The sequence below is a fragment of the Mastigoproctus giganteus genome, chromosome 2, assembly GCF_048544385.1.
Source record: "Mastigoproctus giganteus isolate SK-2022 chromosome 2, ASM4854438v1, whole genome shotgun sequence".
Classification (NCBI taxonomy): domain Eukaryota; kingdom Metazoa; phylum Arthropoda; class Arachnida; order Uropygi; family Thelyphonidae; genus Mastigoproctus; species Mastigoproctus giganteus.
In genome coordinates this window covers 188918923-188937435 of record NC_143576.1, presented here as the reverse complement: position 1 = coordinate 188937435, position 18513 = coordinate 188918923, and the positions used below count along the sequence as shown (strand labels likewise).

The 18513-nt window shown below is 37.2% G+C and overlaps 1 protein-coding gene across 5 annotated transcripts in view; it reads left to right on the top strand.

The window, feature by feature from the left end:
• The window catches only part of PCB (Pyruvate carboxylase), a 593745-nt gene that overhangs the window by 318278 nt on the left and 256954 nt on the right, over positions 1-18513 (top strand). For all 5 annotated transcript variants that reach the window (XM_090389678.1, XM_090389679.1, XM_090389675.1 and 2 more), the window contains one exon: positions 9519-9753. In XM_090389678.1, coding sequence (XP_090245804.1) covers positions 9519-9753 — 235 coding nt within the window. The remainder of the gene's footprint in view (positions 1-9518; positions 9754-18513) is intronic.

Sequence of the window (18513 nt, the reverse complement as noted above, 5' to 3'; positions counted from 1 at the left end):
TTGAAATGAACAGCTCCTTGAAAAACAAGGTGCTGGGGATTTCAGAGACTGCTGGGAATCATTGCGGAACAAGTAAATACATAGGCTGTGTTAAGGTAGCTAAGAATAAGAACAGGTGCGAGTATGCTAATGCTAGCTCTGAGATGTGGTGTCTTAAATAATTCATGATATCAATATCAAGTTGCTTTTTCAGTTCTTACATACAGGTTGTAGATGAGATTTTTTAAGGTGATTTTAATAGCACTGTTTACTTTTGATTCATCAAGAAAAATAAAAGAATTTCGATATCTAATATTTTCCATGACAAAATAAATTTTGTTTAAAATTGTATTCATTCAATTCAGTGCCTGCCACTTCTCCCTGAACTGTTGCAGACTTGGTATATTTTTCACCTCCATAAGGATTTAGTAATCCTACAGGATGTATTTCTGGTGAATATTGTTAGGGCTTTCTGCACAGAAATGAAAAATCCAGTGATAACATTCTTGTAAAGAAAATGTTATTTTCACTTTTAACATGCCTACATATGGGGGTCCTTCCATTTTAAGCCCTGTTTATATTGTGCATGATCCTGATCATGGCTCATGATGTCATAGTTTGCTACCTATTTAAACAGGAAATTGGAATATGATTAAGAATGTGACTTCCACAAACCTTCACGACTGGTTCATGCTATATCAGTGTTTGATATTTTTATCGTGCGGTGTTTTTATCTGGAGCATACTTTGAATTTAAATGCAGTGATTGCCTCTTAATAAAACAGTGATAATTTAAAAATAAGTGCTGATGATCTGCAGCAGCATTAAGTATTGAAAGTTTTGAACTAGAACAATATACAGGATATGTCAAAATTAAGTTAACACTTATATGGAAAAAACATTGTCAAAATTATGTTAGCACTGTTTTTTCCATATAAGTGGTAACATAATTTTGACAATGTTTTTTCCATATAAGCGTTAACATAATTTTGACATGCCCTGTATAATGTTATTTAAAAATTTGGAGTTCATACTATCAAGAAAGAAATTATTAATATTGTAGTGACCTAATATCCAAATACATCTGATACTTTTATTTGCACTGAATGTAAAACTTAATATTCTTTTCTTCATATAAAGTTTATCTCATTAAAATATATAAATTGCTTTTGCTTCTTTTAATTTACCCTGGCTGATGCTGAATTTATATTAACTATTATCTAGAGTAGCAGCACAACCTCCTCTACCTCTTACATACTGTATTGTACAATACCATTAGATCAGGGGTTGACAACCTTTTTTGAGTGAAGAGCCATTTTTGATCTAATTAAAAAAAAAAAAAAAAAAGAGAGAATCCGAAGAGCTTAAGCTGGGAGGGGGGGGAAGCTTTTAAGAAATGGAATAGTGGGAAGGTGTTTTATTAAAAAAAAAATATATATTTTTTGAAATAGCATTAGCATTAGCAGAGGCATATGATGCAAGAAAGCAAGCTTATTCAGCATCAGCCAAAAAAAAAAAAAAAAAAAAAACCCACTCCCATTTCACCCCTCCGTTCGTTCGAAATACCTGTCCAGTTGAGCTTTAAATTTGTTTAGGCTATCAACTTCAACAACAAGTGATGGAAGTCGGTTCCACCAACCAACCACCCGCTGGCCAAAGGCAAATTTCCGCACATCTATCCGACATCCGTCCTTCCTCAATTTGAATTTATGCCCTCTGAGGTGATTATTCTGAGAAAGATGAAGAATCCCATTGGCATTGAGCATGCTCAAACCATTCAAAGCCTTATACACCTCTATCAGATCACCTCGCCGGTGCCTAGTCTCCAAACTCTGTAATTTGCAAAACTTAAGCCTTTCTTCGTAAGAGCAACCCTTTGTTCCATTTACTAATCTTGTTGCCCTTCTCTGTACCCGTTCCAGCAGCTCTACATCCTTCTTGAAATGAGGCCTCCAGACCTGTATACAGTACTCAAGATGTGGCCTTACCATTGCCTTATACAAGGGAATAATCACCTCCTTATCCCTGCTAGAAAAATTCCTGTATATCATTGACAAGACACCATGAGCTACTCTTGCAGCTCGTCTGCACTGCTCAGAGAACTTCATATCTGCCTGCACAATTACCCCCAGGTCCTTTTCATTCTCCACCACTGGCAGTGTAGTACCGCAGAGTTGATACGTTGCTCTGGGGTTACTGTTTCCCATATGCAGCACTTTACATTTGTCGATGTTAAACCTCATTTGCCACCTCTCAGCCCATCTGTTCAACCTTTCCAGATCCTGTTGCAGCAGCATAGCGTCAGTATTGTCCTTAACGACCCTGCCAACCTTTGTATCATCTGCAAACTTGGACATTAAACTTGATATCCCATCATCAATATCATTCATAAACACCGAAAACAACAACGGACCCAACACTGAACCTTGAGGAACTCCACTAATAACATTAGTCCACGTTGAGCAGTGTCCATTGATTACCACTCTCTGTCTTCTGCCACTCAACCATCCCCTTATCCATAGCAGCAATTTGCCACCAATGCCACACTGCTCCAATTTGTGCAGCAGTCTTCCATGTGCAACAGTATCAAAAGCCTTTCTAAGATTCAAATATATAATATCAAAGTTATTCCCTGCATCCAGTTCTTTTGTGACTACATCATAGTATCCAATCAAATTGGTCAGGCAAGACCTGCCCTTAACAAAACCATGCTGCGTCTGAGCTATAACTGAATTCTTGTCTAGATGATCCTGCAGTGCTTCTTTAACCAGTGCCTCCATTAATTTACCTGGAACAGAAGTTAAACTAACAGGTCTATAATTACTTGTGTCAGCCTTTGATCCTCCTTTGTGAATTGGGGTTACATTTGCACATCTCCAGTCTATGGGTACCTCCCCTGAGTCCAAAGAAGCTCTCATAATTATGGCTAGGGGTTTGCATACTTCCTTTGCTGCCTCCTTTAATATAACTGGATAGATCCCATCCACCCCAGGTGCCTTTTTTATGTTTATCCTCAACAATCTCTCCTCCACTTTCCTCTCAGTTATTACAAAATCATCCAGCTCACTGATTGTTTACTTTACCTACATCATTCTCCTTCCTGAATAACTCCTCATGCGTGAATGTAGATGCAAAATACTCGTTTAGATTGTTAGCCACCTGAGCAGGATCCTCAACTGTTGAACCATCAATATCCAGTGGACCAATCTGATTCATCCTTTTCGAGTTCAAGTATGTAAAGAACTCTTTTCTGTTTTTCTTTGCATCCTTTGCCAAGGATTTTTCATAGTCTGCCTTTGCCTGCCTAATCTCCTTTGTGACTTGGTTACAGACCAACTTATATCTATCATAGGCTTCCATGTCACCCATTAATTTGTATGTATCCCATGCATTTTTCTTCTCTGCCACATGTCTCATTAGTTCATCTGACAACCATTTAGGCCTAAACCTTGAACAATATTTCTTAGTTGGTATGTAAAGCCTGGTAGCCTCCAAGATTAGTTCCTCGAATGCTTCCCATTTTGAGTTTGCTGTTGGTAACATCATCAGTTGGTCCCACTGTATAGAATTTAAATACTGTCTCAGACCATCATAGTCGCCTTTACGAAAACAAAAACCCTTCCCTTTACCTCTGATGGTAGTTACCTCCTTGAGTAAATCCCACTTCAACACACTGTGATCACTGCCACCTAGTGGTTCATTTATCTGCAGGTTCTTAATGCATGAAGAATCACTACTGATAATCAGATTAAGAGTATTGCTCCCTCTTGTTGCCTCACGAACATGCTGATGTAGAAAACAATCATCCAATAAATCCACAAAAGCCTTGCTAGTGTGCGAGTGACCAACCCACAAATTCCAGTCAATATCTGGGAAATTAAAGTCCCCCATTATAAGACTCTCTGATTTACTGGCCCACTCTATTTCCCTGTACAATATCTTATTATACTCATCAGAGTCATTAGGCCTATAGCACACTCCTACTCTCAATTTTAGGCGCCTCCGTAGCCAGGTGGGAAGGAGCAGCAGTGCATGGCACACGCTTCTTGATTAGACTGGGGTTCGAGCCTGTCACCACCAAATACGGAGAATGCGGAAAGGTCAGGGAATGACCACCGCATATCCCGGAGCAATATGGCCTTAGTTGCTAATGCTCCTAAAAACCAAATAACTACTCTCAATTTTGATTTCCCTATGCTTATGTCACACCAAACTGACTCGACACTGCCCTGTCCATCGATGTCGACTGGCTTCACTTCCTTGGACTTTATGTGTTTCTTAATTAATAGCATAACCCCTCCTCCCCTCCTGTCCTGTCTATCCTTTCTATACACATTGTATTCCCCAAATTCCAGTTCCGCATTACTTATATCTGTGTGACACCACGTCTCTGATATCCCAACAATATCTGCCTTTGATGTTTTGAGCAATACCTCAAATTCATCAAATTTATTTACCAAACTCCTAGCATTGGTGTACACGCAGGTATACATGCACCTGTTTCTATTCTTAGCTACCCTAACACAACCCATGTGTTTACTTGTACCGCAATGACTACCAGCAGTCTCTGAAATATCCTGCATCTTGTTTTTCAGACTTCTGCTCATTTCAATAGAAGCAGTGCAAGAATCACTTCCACCTCTGCCAGTGGCTACTGTTAATCTATTAGTCCTTGTATCCCCTCCAACTAGCAGTTTTCCGACCCACCTAACACTGCCTCGACAGCATCAGCAAAAATTCTTGCACCCTTTCTATTTAAGTGTATCCCATCCCTGTAGAAGCAATCTCTCCTGTTAACAAGTACAGTCCAGGCTGAAAAAAATTCTACCCCTTGAGCCTTGCACAATCCCTCCAGGGCCGAATTGATCGATAAGGCTCTCATCATATACTCCCTCCTATCGTGTCTGGGCAGAATTGCAGACACTTTCAAGTTCAACCCTAATTCACGGCTTTTTTTCAACAGTGACCTGTACTTGCTAAGTAATTCCGCCGGTCTCCTACTCTTAATATCATTAGTGCCAACGTGTACAACTATATCACCTTTTGTGCCCTTAAAAGATGATATCCGCTCTGCAACGTCATCAACCTTTGCCCCTGGCAGACATACCCTGGTCCTATTCCACCTATCCTTTTTACAAAGTATGTTCCCTGTTTCCCTGACAATAGAGTCACCAACAACTACTAGTTCCTGTGGGACCAGCGCATTCTGCCTAGGGGGCTGCTTCTGTGTTGCCTGATGACCAAGTGCAAGCTCTGGCATTGATGTGGGCAGCTGAGAGCTTGATGGGCCCCTCAATTTATTTCCTTCGAGGGCATCCACTCTGTCCTTCAAGCTCTCATAAAGGCCCATAACAACGCTGAGTTTTCGCCTGATTTTCTTGCACTCCTTACATCGTGCACACACAAAGACATCCCCCTTGGCAGTATCATGTCCCGTACCCGACTGCTCCGCAAACATCAAGCAAACAGTGCATTTTAATAGACTGTGATTCAGAGGGCAACTACCCCCCTCAGTTCTCCCCTGAACCACAGCACTCCCATTAGCTTGAGCCTTTTGCTTTGCTGCTCTGGTCAGAGTCATGATTCCGATTTAATTCAATAAAATTCAAAACAAAAATTAAATCCTTAAGTTATATCCCAAAACAGTTATGTTATATATATATTTTTTTCGGTATCTAGTGTTTTCTACGAGTTCCCTTTATACAACTTCCGTATCACGTGTACCACTATAGTTATGTATTAATTATTTGTTACGATTAAGTCGTTATATATATATAGAGTTAAAAGTACAATTTAATTGACAATAAAGTTTATCAAGATTAATAGATTTACTGATTAATTGACAATATTATATTATGCACTATACGACACTAAGCTTATGCTATCGTGTAAAAATGGCGGGAATTCATGAACAGTATTTCTACGGACTCGTAAGTATTGATTAGCTTCCAAATCTCGTTATCTCAATTTAGAATAAACTAAGGATCCTGACTAGGTCTATAATCTACTTATAGAAGATAATTTGATATAACAGTTGGTTAATAAATCGACTAAATTTGGTTAAAAAAAAATTTGGTTTGTGACACGTGGATTTGATACCGTTACCGATACTAAGTAATATCTACAAAATCTCTGTCTAAGTTAAACTTTAAACTAAGTATCATAATTAGGAATATAAAGCTACTCTAGAAAATAAGTTAATATGACAATTTAAACTAATAAAGCAGAAAATAAATCAGGAAAAACTTCTCTGTTTGAAGAGCTTTAAGGAGCAATGCCCGCACAGGCTAACCTCGCACCCAGACTATTAATATTATTTATTAATACCGAAAAAAAATTAACAAACATCCAATTAGGTACGAATTAATGTGACTTTTGCTGCTGAACTTCTTGAGCAAGTCTCTGAACATCAAGTGAGTATGCTGTAATTTTCATCTTTAAATATGCCGAGAGACTTGCATTGTTCAGTTGGTTTCTTGATTTATTTTTAATATAGTTCATGTTCAAAAATATTTGCCCACAGAAATACGTCAAACCAAAATCTGAGAGAAGTCCAAATGCAAATATTTTCAAATTTATATACTTGTCTGGTAAGCTACTCCATGCATTGAACACAATTTAATCTTGCTTTTTCAACTCGTCTATTGCTCCATTTGTGTAGAATTGCAGTGGCAGCCTTTTGCCTTTCCAAATGCTCAGTTTCAGTTTTAATGCATTTTAGTCCTGCATGCCACATGTCCTCTAACTCCATTTTCAAATTGTGCTTCATGTGAGCTAAAAATTAGAGCCACAGTTACATTTTCAAAGAGCCGCAGATTGCTGACCACTGCTTTAGATGCTGTAATGAAATATAGTTGCACTCCCTGCAAGGAAACATTTCCACATTTCATTCAGACAAACTGTTACAAATTCATGAAGTACTGCACAACAGTGCAGTTTATAAAGTATAAATTGGAGAACCTATGAAGTATCTCATTGTAAATGACATTCATTTACAATGGCTGCTTTACTTCACTGGTGTAATGCTGGCTGTATATGCTGGCTTATATGATACATGTGGAATATGTATCATATAGCCTGCACAGGGTGGGATAATACTATCCTTGATCTGTTTATTATAGTGTGGAGTAGAATAATTTTCCTAAGGTGGATTCAACATTGTTTTTGTAGTGTTTCTCTACCTAAAGTAACGGTTACAGAAATTCTTCATTGGTCCGTGATCCCCATACACTTAGACCATATACCTGTTAATCTTTAAATCATTAAAATAGACAAATTTTGGTTGCGTGGCATGGTGCATAATTGTTGCTTGTGTAGGGTATTTCAAAACATGTGTGCCATACCTTCAGTGTTGTTCAGGATGTGAAAATGATACAAGTTAACACAAACTTGTCAATTTCTGAATAGTTGTAGAGCTATGTCTGTTTGAATTCTAAAAAAAAATGTTGGAGTTTTCAATTTTAAAAAAAAGCAAGCATTAAATAATAAACATTTTTACTAGGTATGTGTCTGCATATTATTATTATTATTATTATTAGCTATAGGGTGCAAGGAAGCCTGAGGTTTATGCTGCACCAGCCAAAAAAAAAAAAAAAAAAAAAAATCTTATTTATTATTTTTTATTTATTTATTATTATTATTTTTAAATATTGAAAACCACATAGCCATTTTTAAAAATTCGAACAGCCATAGACCTGTACCTATTCAGAATTAGTTACATTTATATAAACTTTTTACATTATTTTCAGGGCCTTACTTAATCCTGAAGATACATAACATATGAGTATTTAGACAGAGCTCTATAAAATATAATTGCTATGAATACAAATGGGCCTGTTGTACTGGATTCCATTAAGGAGATTAATATTGTATATATCCAGTAATATATTTAATAAAAAAAAATGTAGCTTTCGGGGTAAAATGGACCCCCTTCATCAGTAATATACAGATTCTAACGGAATAATGACATTAGAGACAAAATTGAATAGAGTTGTGCACTGATGCGTGCATGGCCGCGAGATTGATCATTCAACTACTAGATTGGTACACTAGTTGGTGCACAAACTTCTGTGGGTCTGCTGCCAGCATTTATCCAGCTTCAAGATAGGGTGTAGCCTCGTGCCCTTGCAGCAATTCATGGTTCTTGAATTGCATGATATGTTGGGCGGAAGTACCGGAATTGATCGATCACTTCTTAATCGCATTTAGGGTTAAGGTCATAGTGGGTTGACCAGAAATGTTCCGCGATTGTGGAGTGGTCAGTGTCACCAAGGTGAATTGATCTGTCATGCTCCGCAAGGTGGTCTTGAAGGCATCTCGAGCTCTCTCCTATGTAGCAACTGCCACAATCTTTGCAAGTTACGGGGTATACCACTTTGCTATGCAAAAGAGGGGCGGCTGGAATTTTCATGTTAGAAACCAGGGAATGTAAGCTACGAATTGTACGAATTTTACGGTGGTTGTACGAATTTTATGCGATATTCCCGGAGGATTTTCAAAATCTGGTTAGACATGCCCAAATAGTAGGGAATATAGACGGTAGGCATATCATCACATGGTGATGATGATGGTCTCGCTATGGCTTCTAAGATCAATCTCATGGCTGTCAGGAACTGTTAGTTTGTTTTGTGATTAGTGTGTTCTGTACCTTGCAAGGATCGGCTTGATTTTCAACAAAGACTTAGTACAATGGGTTCAATATAAATGCTGAACTATCAACAGCATTATTTTATGGAACAAATCTCATTGAAGAAATGTGATGAAGAATAATAGCCTAATAAGAATAATGAAAAGTAATTTCTGGTTTTATTAGGCTTGTGTGAAAATTAAAAAACCTGGAGAGCATTTAATAATTAGTTTCTTATTCAGTGTTAATACAATTTATTCTTTTTAATTGATTAGGTAAAAAATAAATATTCTAAGCTTTTTCTTGGGTGAAAACATACTATTTATTGTATGGAGTTCTGTTCACATACACAATTGTATTTCAACTTAGGGAGAAATTTAACATCTCTTGTATGGTTTCAGTTTGTTACAGTTTTCTGGAATTACTTATTATGTTCATTTATAATGAATTTGACAGATATCTAAAAGTTAATCAAGTAAAGAAATTTAAAAGCATTTAATTTTACAGAGTTTAAGTATTGGCAGACAAACATGGCAGGTTTGATTGATATTAGGTGCTTTGGGAAGTTGGCATTATATGAATTTAATGCTAACAAACAAGGCAATGCTAGTGTTTTCACTTAATTGTGTGACTTGAATTTACTGTGTAATGGCTATTCTGTGTGCATGCATGTGTGTTTCAGAGTTGTAGTTCAGTGCATTTGAGAGAGTTGAATGAAATTTATCAATATGGGTGGTGGTTTAATGTCTTTTTTTATGTGCATATTTGTAATATTAGTCTTTAATTTTAGTTCAATCAAACTGATATAAATATTGTATCTATAAATTATTATTTTACAAATTTACTTCATTATTTTAAATGTCTTGTTTATAGATTTGCATGATCTATTTTAATTTTATGTTGATTTATTGTAGACAAATATTCCATTTCTGTTAAATGTCTTGGAGAGTGAAAAGTTTTTGAATGGCACAATTGATACCCATTTCATTGATGAAAATCCTGAACTCTTTCATTTTGAACCAGCTCAAAACAGAGCACAAAAATTACTACATTACCTGGGTAATGTAATGGTTAACGGACCACTAACACCTCTAGCAACACCAATGAAACCTTCTGATATTGAACCTTTTGTTCCAGTTATACCTCAAGGTATGCTTTAACTTAAGATTGTTTACTTCGTATTAATATTTCATGGTTTTATTGTGTGAGTATGTATCTTTAGCTTTTTTATACAGTGGTGGATAAAAATAAAAGTGTAAATGACAAAAGTGTAACAGCTTGTAAAATAATTGATACAAACTGAATGTGGTATATAGAAGTACATTATATTAACAAACAACAGTAAATTGTGCAAATTTGAGATTAAAGAATGTATAACTGAAATAAGTAAATTACTTGTAAATGCATCTTAATAAGAGTCTGATTATCCCTGACATCCAGAAAACACTCACCACAGGATCTGCTAATAAGCATTCAAGATTCTTGGTGGTAGTATTGGAGCACTCTTCTAGGAGGGCAATTTATAACTTGTCTGATGCTTTGGAGGTTGTTGAAAACTAAAAATTTGACTCCTCAGTACAGTCTTTATATGTGCAATTTGACTGAAGCCTTGGATGCCTCTGTGACCATTTCATTTGGGAAATATCCTTGATATGAACAAAGTCTTTTGGTCGAAGATGTTTTAACTTCCAGCTGTGCTCTGTGGCAGAGAGTGTTTATCATCCTTTAGAAGGAACTGGAGCTTTACTGCACTCATTCTAGTCTAACATAGTAGTCATTCCTCTTGAAGTTGTACAGCTCAATACATGCATTACCAAGGCCATTAAACGCTTTCCATTGTGATTTTATTAACTGTCAAATCCACAATTCCCAGAAAGAAAGTAAGATGAATATAATTGAGAAAAATAAGAGAAAAAAATGGAACATCTTTCACAAGCAGCCCACCCCAGTTAACCTTGTACAATTTAAAAAAGGCCCAAATGAAACAAATCAAATCAGCAAGTAAAAACAAATCTTTGGAATTTTTTTGTCTCAACCAGACTGCTGACACTGAAATTTTTCTAGAGAAAATAAGTTCCTATACTGAAATTTAAATGCTAAATTTTTAATCAATTCAACATGATTCCTACAGTTGCCCTTTTACTGTATTTAAAGTATGTCTTGTTTTAGTCCACACAAAATCTAATAATGCTGGCCCTGATGGAATATGTCACTTCATGTTTAAACAACTTAGAGAACAATTAATTCATATGCTGTTTCTACAGTTTAGTCAAATTTTCACTGAAATTTCTTTTCAAGAAGATACCATGCTTTGTTTCAGCCTTATTAACATCTAGCATGGATCCAATCAATTCACACAATTACTGAGCCATAGCTATTCCTATAGGAAAAGTCAAAGAGAAAAAATAGTTAGTGCTTGTCTCTTCATCTTCAGGTTCCATGTTCAATTTGAACGTTGGAGACCAGCATTTTCCAGCAAACTCTGTCTCTTGCTTTCTGAAATAGTTCTTGTGTTGTAAGACCCTCTGTCCATTGTTTGATGTTATCAAGCCACTTTTTTCTGTCTTCCTTTTGTTCTTTTGCCTTTAATCTTCCCTTGCAGGATTAGTCTCTGCAGGTCATATTGTGGGCCTCTTATATGCCCGAGGTAGGCATTTTCTTTCTTTTTGCAATTAAAGTTAGTAGTGTCCTTGTGGTTCTTGCCCTCTTAAGGACCCGCTCATTGGTGACCCAAACTATCCATGGAATTTTGAGCATTCTTCTGAGTGTCCACATCTCAAAGGCTTTCAGTTTCCTCATTTCTGCTTTCCTCATGACCCAGGTCTTGCATCCATATAGGAGAGTGTGCTCTATGTGTAGCATTTGGCCATTCAATATCTTTACTGGAAATCCAGTTTCGTGTCACAGAGGAAGTTCTTGAGATTGTTAACTACCTCTTTGGCCATACCAATTCTGCTTCTAATTTCTGTGCCCTGGTCATTATTTGTCAAGATCTTCCCTAGATATTTAAAGCTATTCACTTGTTCGATGGGGGATTTGCCACAGTGTGTTTTGATTCCAGGTTTACTTTTAGAATCTTGTATTACATCTATAATGGTTTCAGCATAGAGATTGTACAGCATAGGAGACAACACACACACACACACACACACACACACACACACACACACACACACACACACACACACACACACACACACACACACACACACACACACCACTTCCCTGCCTCACTCTCTTCTGAATTTGTACCCAGTCTGTTTTCTCCTTCTACAGTGATTGTTGCTTCTTGCTCAAGGTATAGTAACTGTAGTATCCTTAGTTCCTTGGGATTGATGTTTAGATTGTTCAAGAGCTGGAAGAGGATATCATGTTTCTAGCAATTGAATGCTTTGTTAGAGCAAATATTGCTTCTCTTGTGCCCAACCCCCTTTTTAAAACCCATCTGGTCTTTTCCAATTTGTTTTTGATTCTTGCCTTCAATTCTGCATAGAATCATCTTCAGGAGGACTTTTATGGAGTGGCTTATTGTGTGGTGGTCTGCACATTTTGCTGCTCTTGCCTTTTTTTGGTATTGGAATAAAGATGGATTTCAGAAAGTCAAGGAGTAGTTTCCCTCCATTGAGGATATTATTGAAAATATTGAGGAGCTGTTGTTTTCCTCTTGTTCCAAGGTATTTGAGCATTTCATCTGGGATATTATCAATGCCAGTTGCTTTGTAACTGTTCATTGACTTAATTGCTTTCTCCAGCTCTTCCATCAGAAAGTCTTGATGTTCACCTTCTCTTTGGGTGTTGCCATTTCCTAGTTGTCTGTTGTCCTCACAGTACAGTTCCCTCAGATATTCTTGCCATCTACCCTTTTTCTGTTGCTTGTCCACAATTTCCCTGTTGTTTTTATTCAGAATGTGAACTCTTACATGGTATTTCCTGATGTTGCAAGTTCCTTCACTCCTTTGTGGACTAGATGGTCCTTATGCTCATTTTGCAGATATTCAATCTTTTTACCTCTCTCCTCCTATGTCTGTTCTGTCTTCCATATTTCCATTTTAATCAAACTGTCATACATCTTATATTTTTCTACACCTTTGTTTTTAAAGTTTTACCTGTGCTCCATTAGATCTAGTATCTCCAGGGGTTCATATCTGGTGAGTATGGGTTTGGCACACCCAGGGTCCTGAGCTGGATCATTATTTTTCTCTTTCTTGGTAATTCTCTTCGACTTCTGATTCCCCCTCCTCTCTCTCTCAGGGTAATTCAGATTTTTTTTTTTTTTTTTTGCCTCAGGTTTCCTTGCTCCATATGGCTAATAATAATAAAATATCACTTGTCACTTGCTTGTTTGGCTTTCCTTTGGACTCATCCAAAAATTGCATTTGCAGCATCTGTCATATTCTTGAACAAGGTCCACTCAGATTCTGGATCTCTATCTAGTAGATCAAAATTACTATCCTCCATTTGCTCTTCAGTTGTACTTGTGAAATGTCTCCCATATACAGGTTAACTAAGTTTTTCTTTGTCCTAGGCTTTCTATAGTTCCTTACTCTTGATTTTCTTTAATTTTATAACCAGCTTCCCTATTAGTAGGCAGTGGTCCAAACTGATGTCAGTTCCAGGATAGGATTTTGATAATTTTTGGTTGGTAATCAGATGTAGTCGATCTGATTTTGATTAATCTTTGATTGGGCATCATTGGGGGCCTTCCATGTGTATAATCTTAATGGTGGTAGCTTGAGAACCAGGTGTTCATAATGACCATTTCATGCTCTTGATAGAAGTCAACCAGTGCATTTCCTCTTTCATTTCTTGTTCCCAGTCCGAAAAGGCCAACAGTGTTGCCAACCATGCCTGTTCCCACTTTGGCGTTAAAATCTCCCATAACTACATTGATTCCTTTTCTTTTGGTTCAGTTTAGGATGTACTTGAGGTCTTCTAGGAAAGCTTGATATTCTTCATCAGTGCATGATGACGTTGGTAACCTGTATGATGTTAAGCAGTATTGGAAGAGTATTAAACTGGGCTAATACTATCCTATCTGAAAAAGCCCAGTATCCATTTAGTAGGAATCTGATCTTTTCATTCCTGATAAAGATTCCCACTTCTCTGTTGTGTTCATTTCCGCCGGAGTATATGAGTTTGTGGTCTTTCACTGTACTCATTTTGCCTTGTCCTGGCCATTGCACCTCCCCTAAACCCAGGATATCGGTCATAAAGTTCTTTTGCAACATTTTCTAATTTCCCTGCTTGATAAGAACTTCTGACATTCCATGTCACAAGTTTAAGTGATTAATCTTTGTTTTTGAATTTAGTTCTGTAAGCATCTGGCTTATCGCTTGAGGAAATAAACCAGGGGATTCTTTGCACTCTCTGGCTATTTTTGTTGTTTGGCTGGTCATGTATATTCTTGGGATGATTAATGTGGTAGTTTCCCCTTGCTTTCCACATAGCAGTGCTGTATCCGTAATCTTGCCTAAATCTTCAGGTTTCCAGTCTTGAGCTAGTTATTGTTAATATTAACCAGCTCGGTTTGGTAATAGTAAGTGCTGCTACCCATCACTATGATTTGTATCAGAGTTTTCCTTCTCCTAGGTATTCCTCTTGGCTGGCTCCTATCCACGAGGACCTGTCCAGCTTGGGTGTCCCTTCTGATAGCTAAGCTATTGCTGGCATAGCTCCCGGGGTTGTCAGAGCATGCAAGCTACCTCAGCATGACAAGGTGAAGATACCGTTGAGGCAGTCTGGGAGTCATTGAGGGAGTGCTTGTCTCACCTGGATATTAACCTGACAGCAGTGGTGGCCTGCCTTCCTGAAAAATATGGTGGTGCTTCATCTCTCAAATCCTTCAAAAGTAATAACTTATACTGATTTTAGCAAGGCATTTGTCCATCATGAGAAGAAACCAACCACCATAGAGGGAACTTGATTGTGGTCTATAATTATGGCTTTGAGAGGGGATAGTAAAATGAACGAAGGCAAAATTTTCACTTTTATAAGGAATTCCAGAACTAGGAGCCATAAATTCAAATTACAGGGGAAATGACTTGCAGTGGATTTTAGGAAGTTTTCTTTTAGCTAGTGAGTTGTTGATTACTGAAACAAGTTACTGCTATGGGTAATTGAAGCTGACAACTTGAAGAAATTGAAAGCTTAAAGTGATAGTTATCTACATGGGAAAAGTACCTTTGCTCCCTGCTATAGCACGGTTCACTTAGTGCTGGTTCACTACAGTGCTCTGTATATTTTGATAACCTCCCTCAGAGTTGTGCTCTTTTTGCCTGAAATAGCACAATTCATTTCAAACACTTTGGGAGAAATAAACCCCTTTAAGAGGAATTGGGTGTCTGAGAGGCCTACTCAGAAGAACAGTTTTACCATAATGCTCTTCCATTAAATTTTCTAATCAACTGCAATTCATAATACTTGCCTTCAAAGGGGTGTTTGTTGATTTAAATCAACCTTTAATATATACTGTATGTTACGTTAAAAGTTGAATTTAACAAGAAAATGGCCAAATTGCAGGCAAACCTGAAAACTACAAATTATCTGTTTAAGAAACAGAAAAAATTTTGAAATGTGTCTTTTATTGCCCAAAAGTTATTTTTCATGTCCCTTGTTAATTTATATCTCTGTGTTAATTTTCTATAGATGTTTTTATACTGTCACAACTTTCCTATGTTCAAGGCATATAAAATGCAATGGCCATAGTTGCAAAATATATGGGTCATTCTGTCTGGTGTTGTTATTGAAAAGGTAGTGTTGGTTCAAAGGTTCTGATTAATTAAGGTTTATTGAACTGTTCTAATTTTATAAGGTTTATAAAACTTCTCATTAGGAGCTATCATTTCCTGACAAGAAATTGTTTTGAACTGCAAGCTTCATGGTAACACCTCTCATCAATGTTATTTTTAGTTAGTTTCAGCTTTTAATCTCTCTCTCTCTCTCTCTCTCTCTCTCTCTCTCTCTCTCTCTCTCTCTCTCTCTCTCTCTCTCTATCCATATCATGTGAGAGTGAATCAGCTAGTAATAATAATGGGGAAAAGCTACAAACAACTTTTCCTTGGAAACTAAATTGGACATTCTAAACAGACTGAATTTGGGTAAGTGCTAGATTTGCATGTTGGTATTGAAAATAATATAAAAGTATACATAAAGGATTCCACAATTAAGATAAACTTTCTTGCATTTTACTCATCATATACTGTATTTATAGAGTAAATTATTTTTAATCACATAATTTATGTATTTGAAGTTTTAGCATTAGTAGAGGCAGATCACCTTGCAGGTGGCAAGTCTCTAGATGCTGCAATTTGCTGAACTTAAGCCTTTCTGGGTAAGAGGACTGCCTCTTTTTTTTCTTCTCACCAATCTTGTTGCCCCTCTTTGTACTCATTCTAGCAACTCTACATCCTTCCTAAAATGAGGCCTCAGGACCTGTATGCAGTACTCAAGGCATGGCCTGGCCTTATACAAAGGGATAATCACTTCCTTTTCCATGCTAGCAAAATTCCTGTGTATCATTGACAAGATCCCATGAGCTGCTCTGGCAGCCTCTCTGCACTGCCCAAAAAACTTCATATCTGACTGCACAATTACCCCTAGGCCTTTTTCATTTTCCACTAACTTGAGTGTAGTACTGCACAGTTGGTATGTTACTCTGGGGGTTACTGCTACTCACATGCAGTACTTTGCATTTGTCAATGAGAGGTGGCAACTTCAGTTGCCACCTCTTAGCCCATCTGCCCAACCTTTCTAGATCCTGTTGCAGTAGCAAACTGTCACTAATAACCCAATGGGTCCAACACCAAACCCTGGGGGATCCACTAATAATATTAGTCCATGAAAAGCAGTGTCCATTGATTATCACTCTGTCTTCTCCATTCACCCATCAAGAAATTAACTTGCCTTTAATACCATACTGCTCAAATTTATAGATCAGTCTTCCATGTGCAACAGTATCAAAAGCTTTCCTGAAATCCAAGTATATGATATCAAAATTATTTTTTGCATCCAGTTCCTTTGTGACCACATCATAGTATCCGATCAAATTGGTCAGACAAGACTTCCCCATGACAAAATATAACTGCAATCTTGTGTTTATGATCCTGCATTGTTTCTTTAACCAATGACTCCCTTATTTTAACCAATTTTAACCAATCATTCCCTTACTCGTGTCACCCTTTGATCCCCTTTGTGAATTGGGGATATATTTGGGCAACACCAGTCCGTCGGGACCTCTCCTGAAATCAAGGATGCTCTCAAAATTATGGCTAAGGGTTTGCTTACTTCATTTGTTGCCCTTTTAATATATCTGGATAGATCCCATTCACCCCAGGTGCCTTTCTTATGTTTCACTTCAATTTCTCTTCCACTCTCCAAAACCATTTATCTCCCTATTACAGTTTTATAAACTTATGACCTCCACTTCCCTACAGAATTCCGCCTATGTGAATGTAGATGCAAAGTTCTCATTTGGTTTGTCAGCTACCTGAGCAGGATTATCAACAGTTGAACCATCGATGTCATGTGGACCAATATAATTCATCCCCTTGCTTTTAGAGTTTACATAAGTAAAAATGCCGTTACTGTTTTTCTTTGCATCTTTTGTCAAAGATTTCTCATCTGCCTCCACTTGCCTAACGTCCTTTGTGACTTGTTTACAGAATAGCTTATATCTACCATAGGCTTCTGTGTCACCTGATAATTTATATGCATCTCATACATTTTTCTTCTCTGCTGTTACTACTTTTTTTCACCTGATGTCGATTAGTTCACCTGATGTCGATTTAGGCCTATACCTTGAACAAAAAAAAACAAAAAAAAACGACCAGTATTACTTAATTGGCATGAAAAGCCTAGTAGCTTACAAGATTAATTCCTTGAATGCTTCTCATTTAGAATTTGCTCTTGGTAACATCACCAGTTTTCCCATTGTATAGCACTTAAAAACTGTCTGAGACTACCCTAATCACCTTTATGAAAGCAACAACCCTTTCCTGATAGTAGTTATATCTTTAAGTAAATCCCACATCAGTATACTGTGATCACTGCCATTAAGTGGTTCCTTTATCTGCAGATTCTTAATCCATGAATAAACACTGCTGATAATCAGATCAAGAGTATTAATACCTGTGGTTGCCTCTAAAACATGCTGCTGTAGAAAACAATCATCCAATAAATACACGTCTTGCTAGTTTATGATTGACCAACCCACAAGTTCCAGTCAATATCTAGGAAGTTAATTCTCTATTATAAGAATTTCTGATTTACTGGCTCACTCTAGTTCTCTGTACAGATGTTTATTGTACACATCAGAGTCATTAGGCCTATAACACACTTCTACCCTAATTTTTGCTTTCCCAGTGTTTGTCCACCCATTTCAACTGGAAACACTCAGATTTTGTTTCTTAACTAACAGCATAATTCCTCCTCCCTTTCTATCCTGTCCTTTCTCTACACATTGTACTCCCCAAATCAAATTCTGTATTCCTTGTCTTTGATATACCAACGGTATCTGCCTTTGATGTCCTGACCAAACTTCAAATTCATCAAATTTATTTACTATACTCCTAGCATCAGTGTACTTGTAAGTGTACATGCACCTGTTCTCATTTTTAGTTACTCTAACACAGCACTTGTATTTATTGTTCATGATGACTCCCAGCGGTACTTGAAAACCCCAGAACTTTACTTTCCAGGTTGCTGCTCATTCCAATAGAATCAGTTATTCTGTTAGTCTGTGAATCCCTTGCCCCCGCAAGCTAACAGTTTTCTGACCCAACTAACACTACCTCAATAGCATCAGTGAATATTCATGCACTCTTTTTATTTAAGTGTATCCCATTCTTGTAGAAGCAGTCTCTCCTGTTAACAAGGCTATGCTGAGAGAAATTCAACCCCATGAGCCTTGTA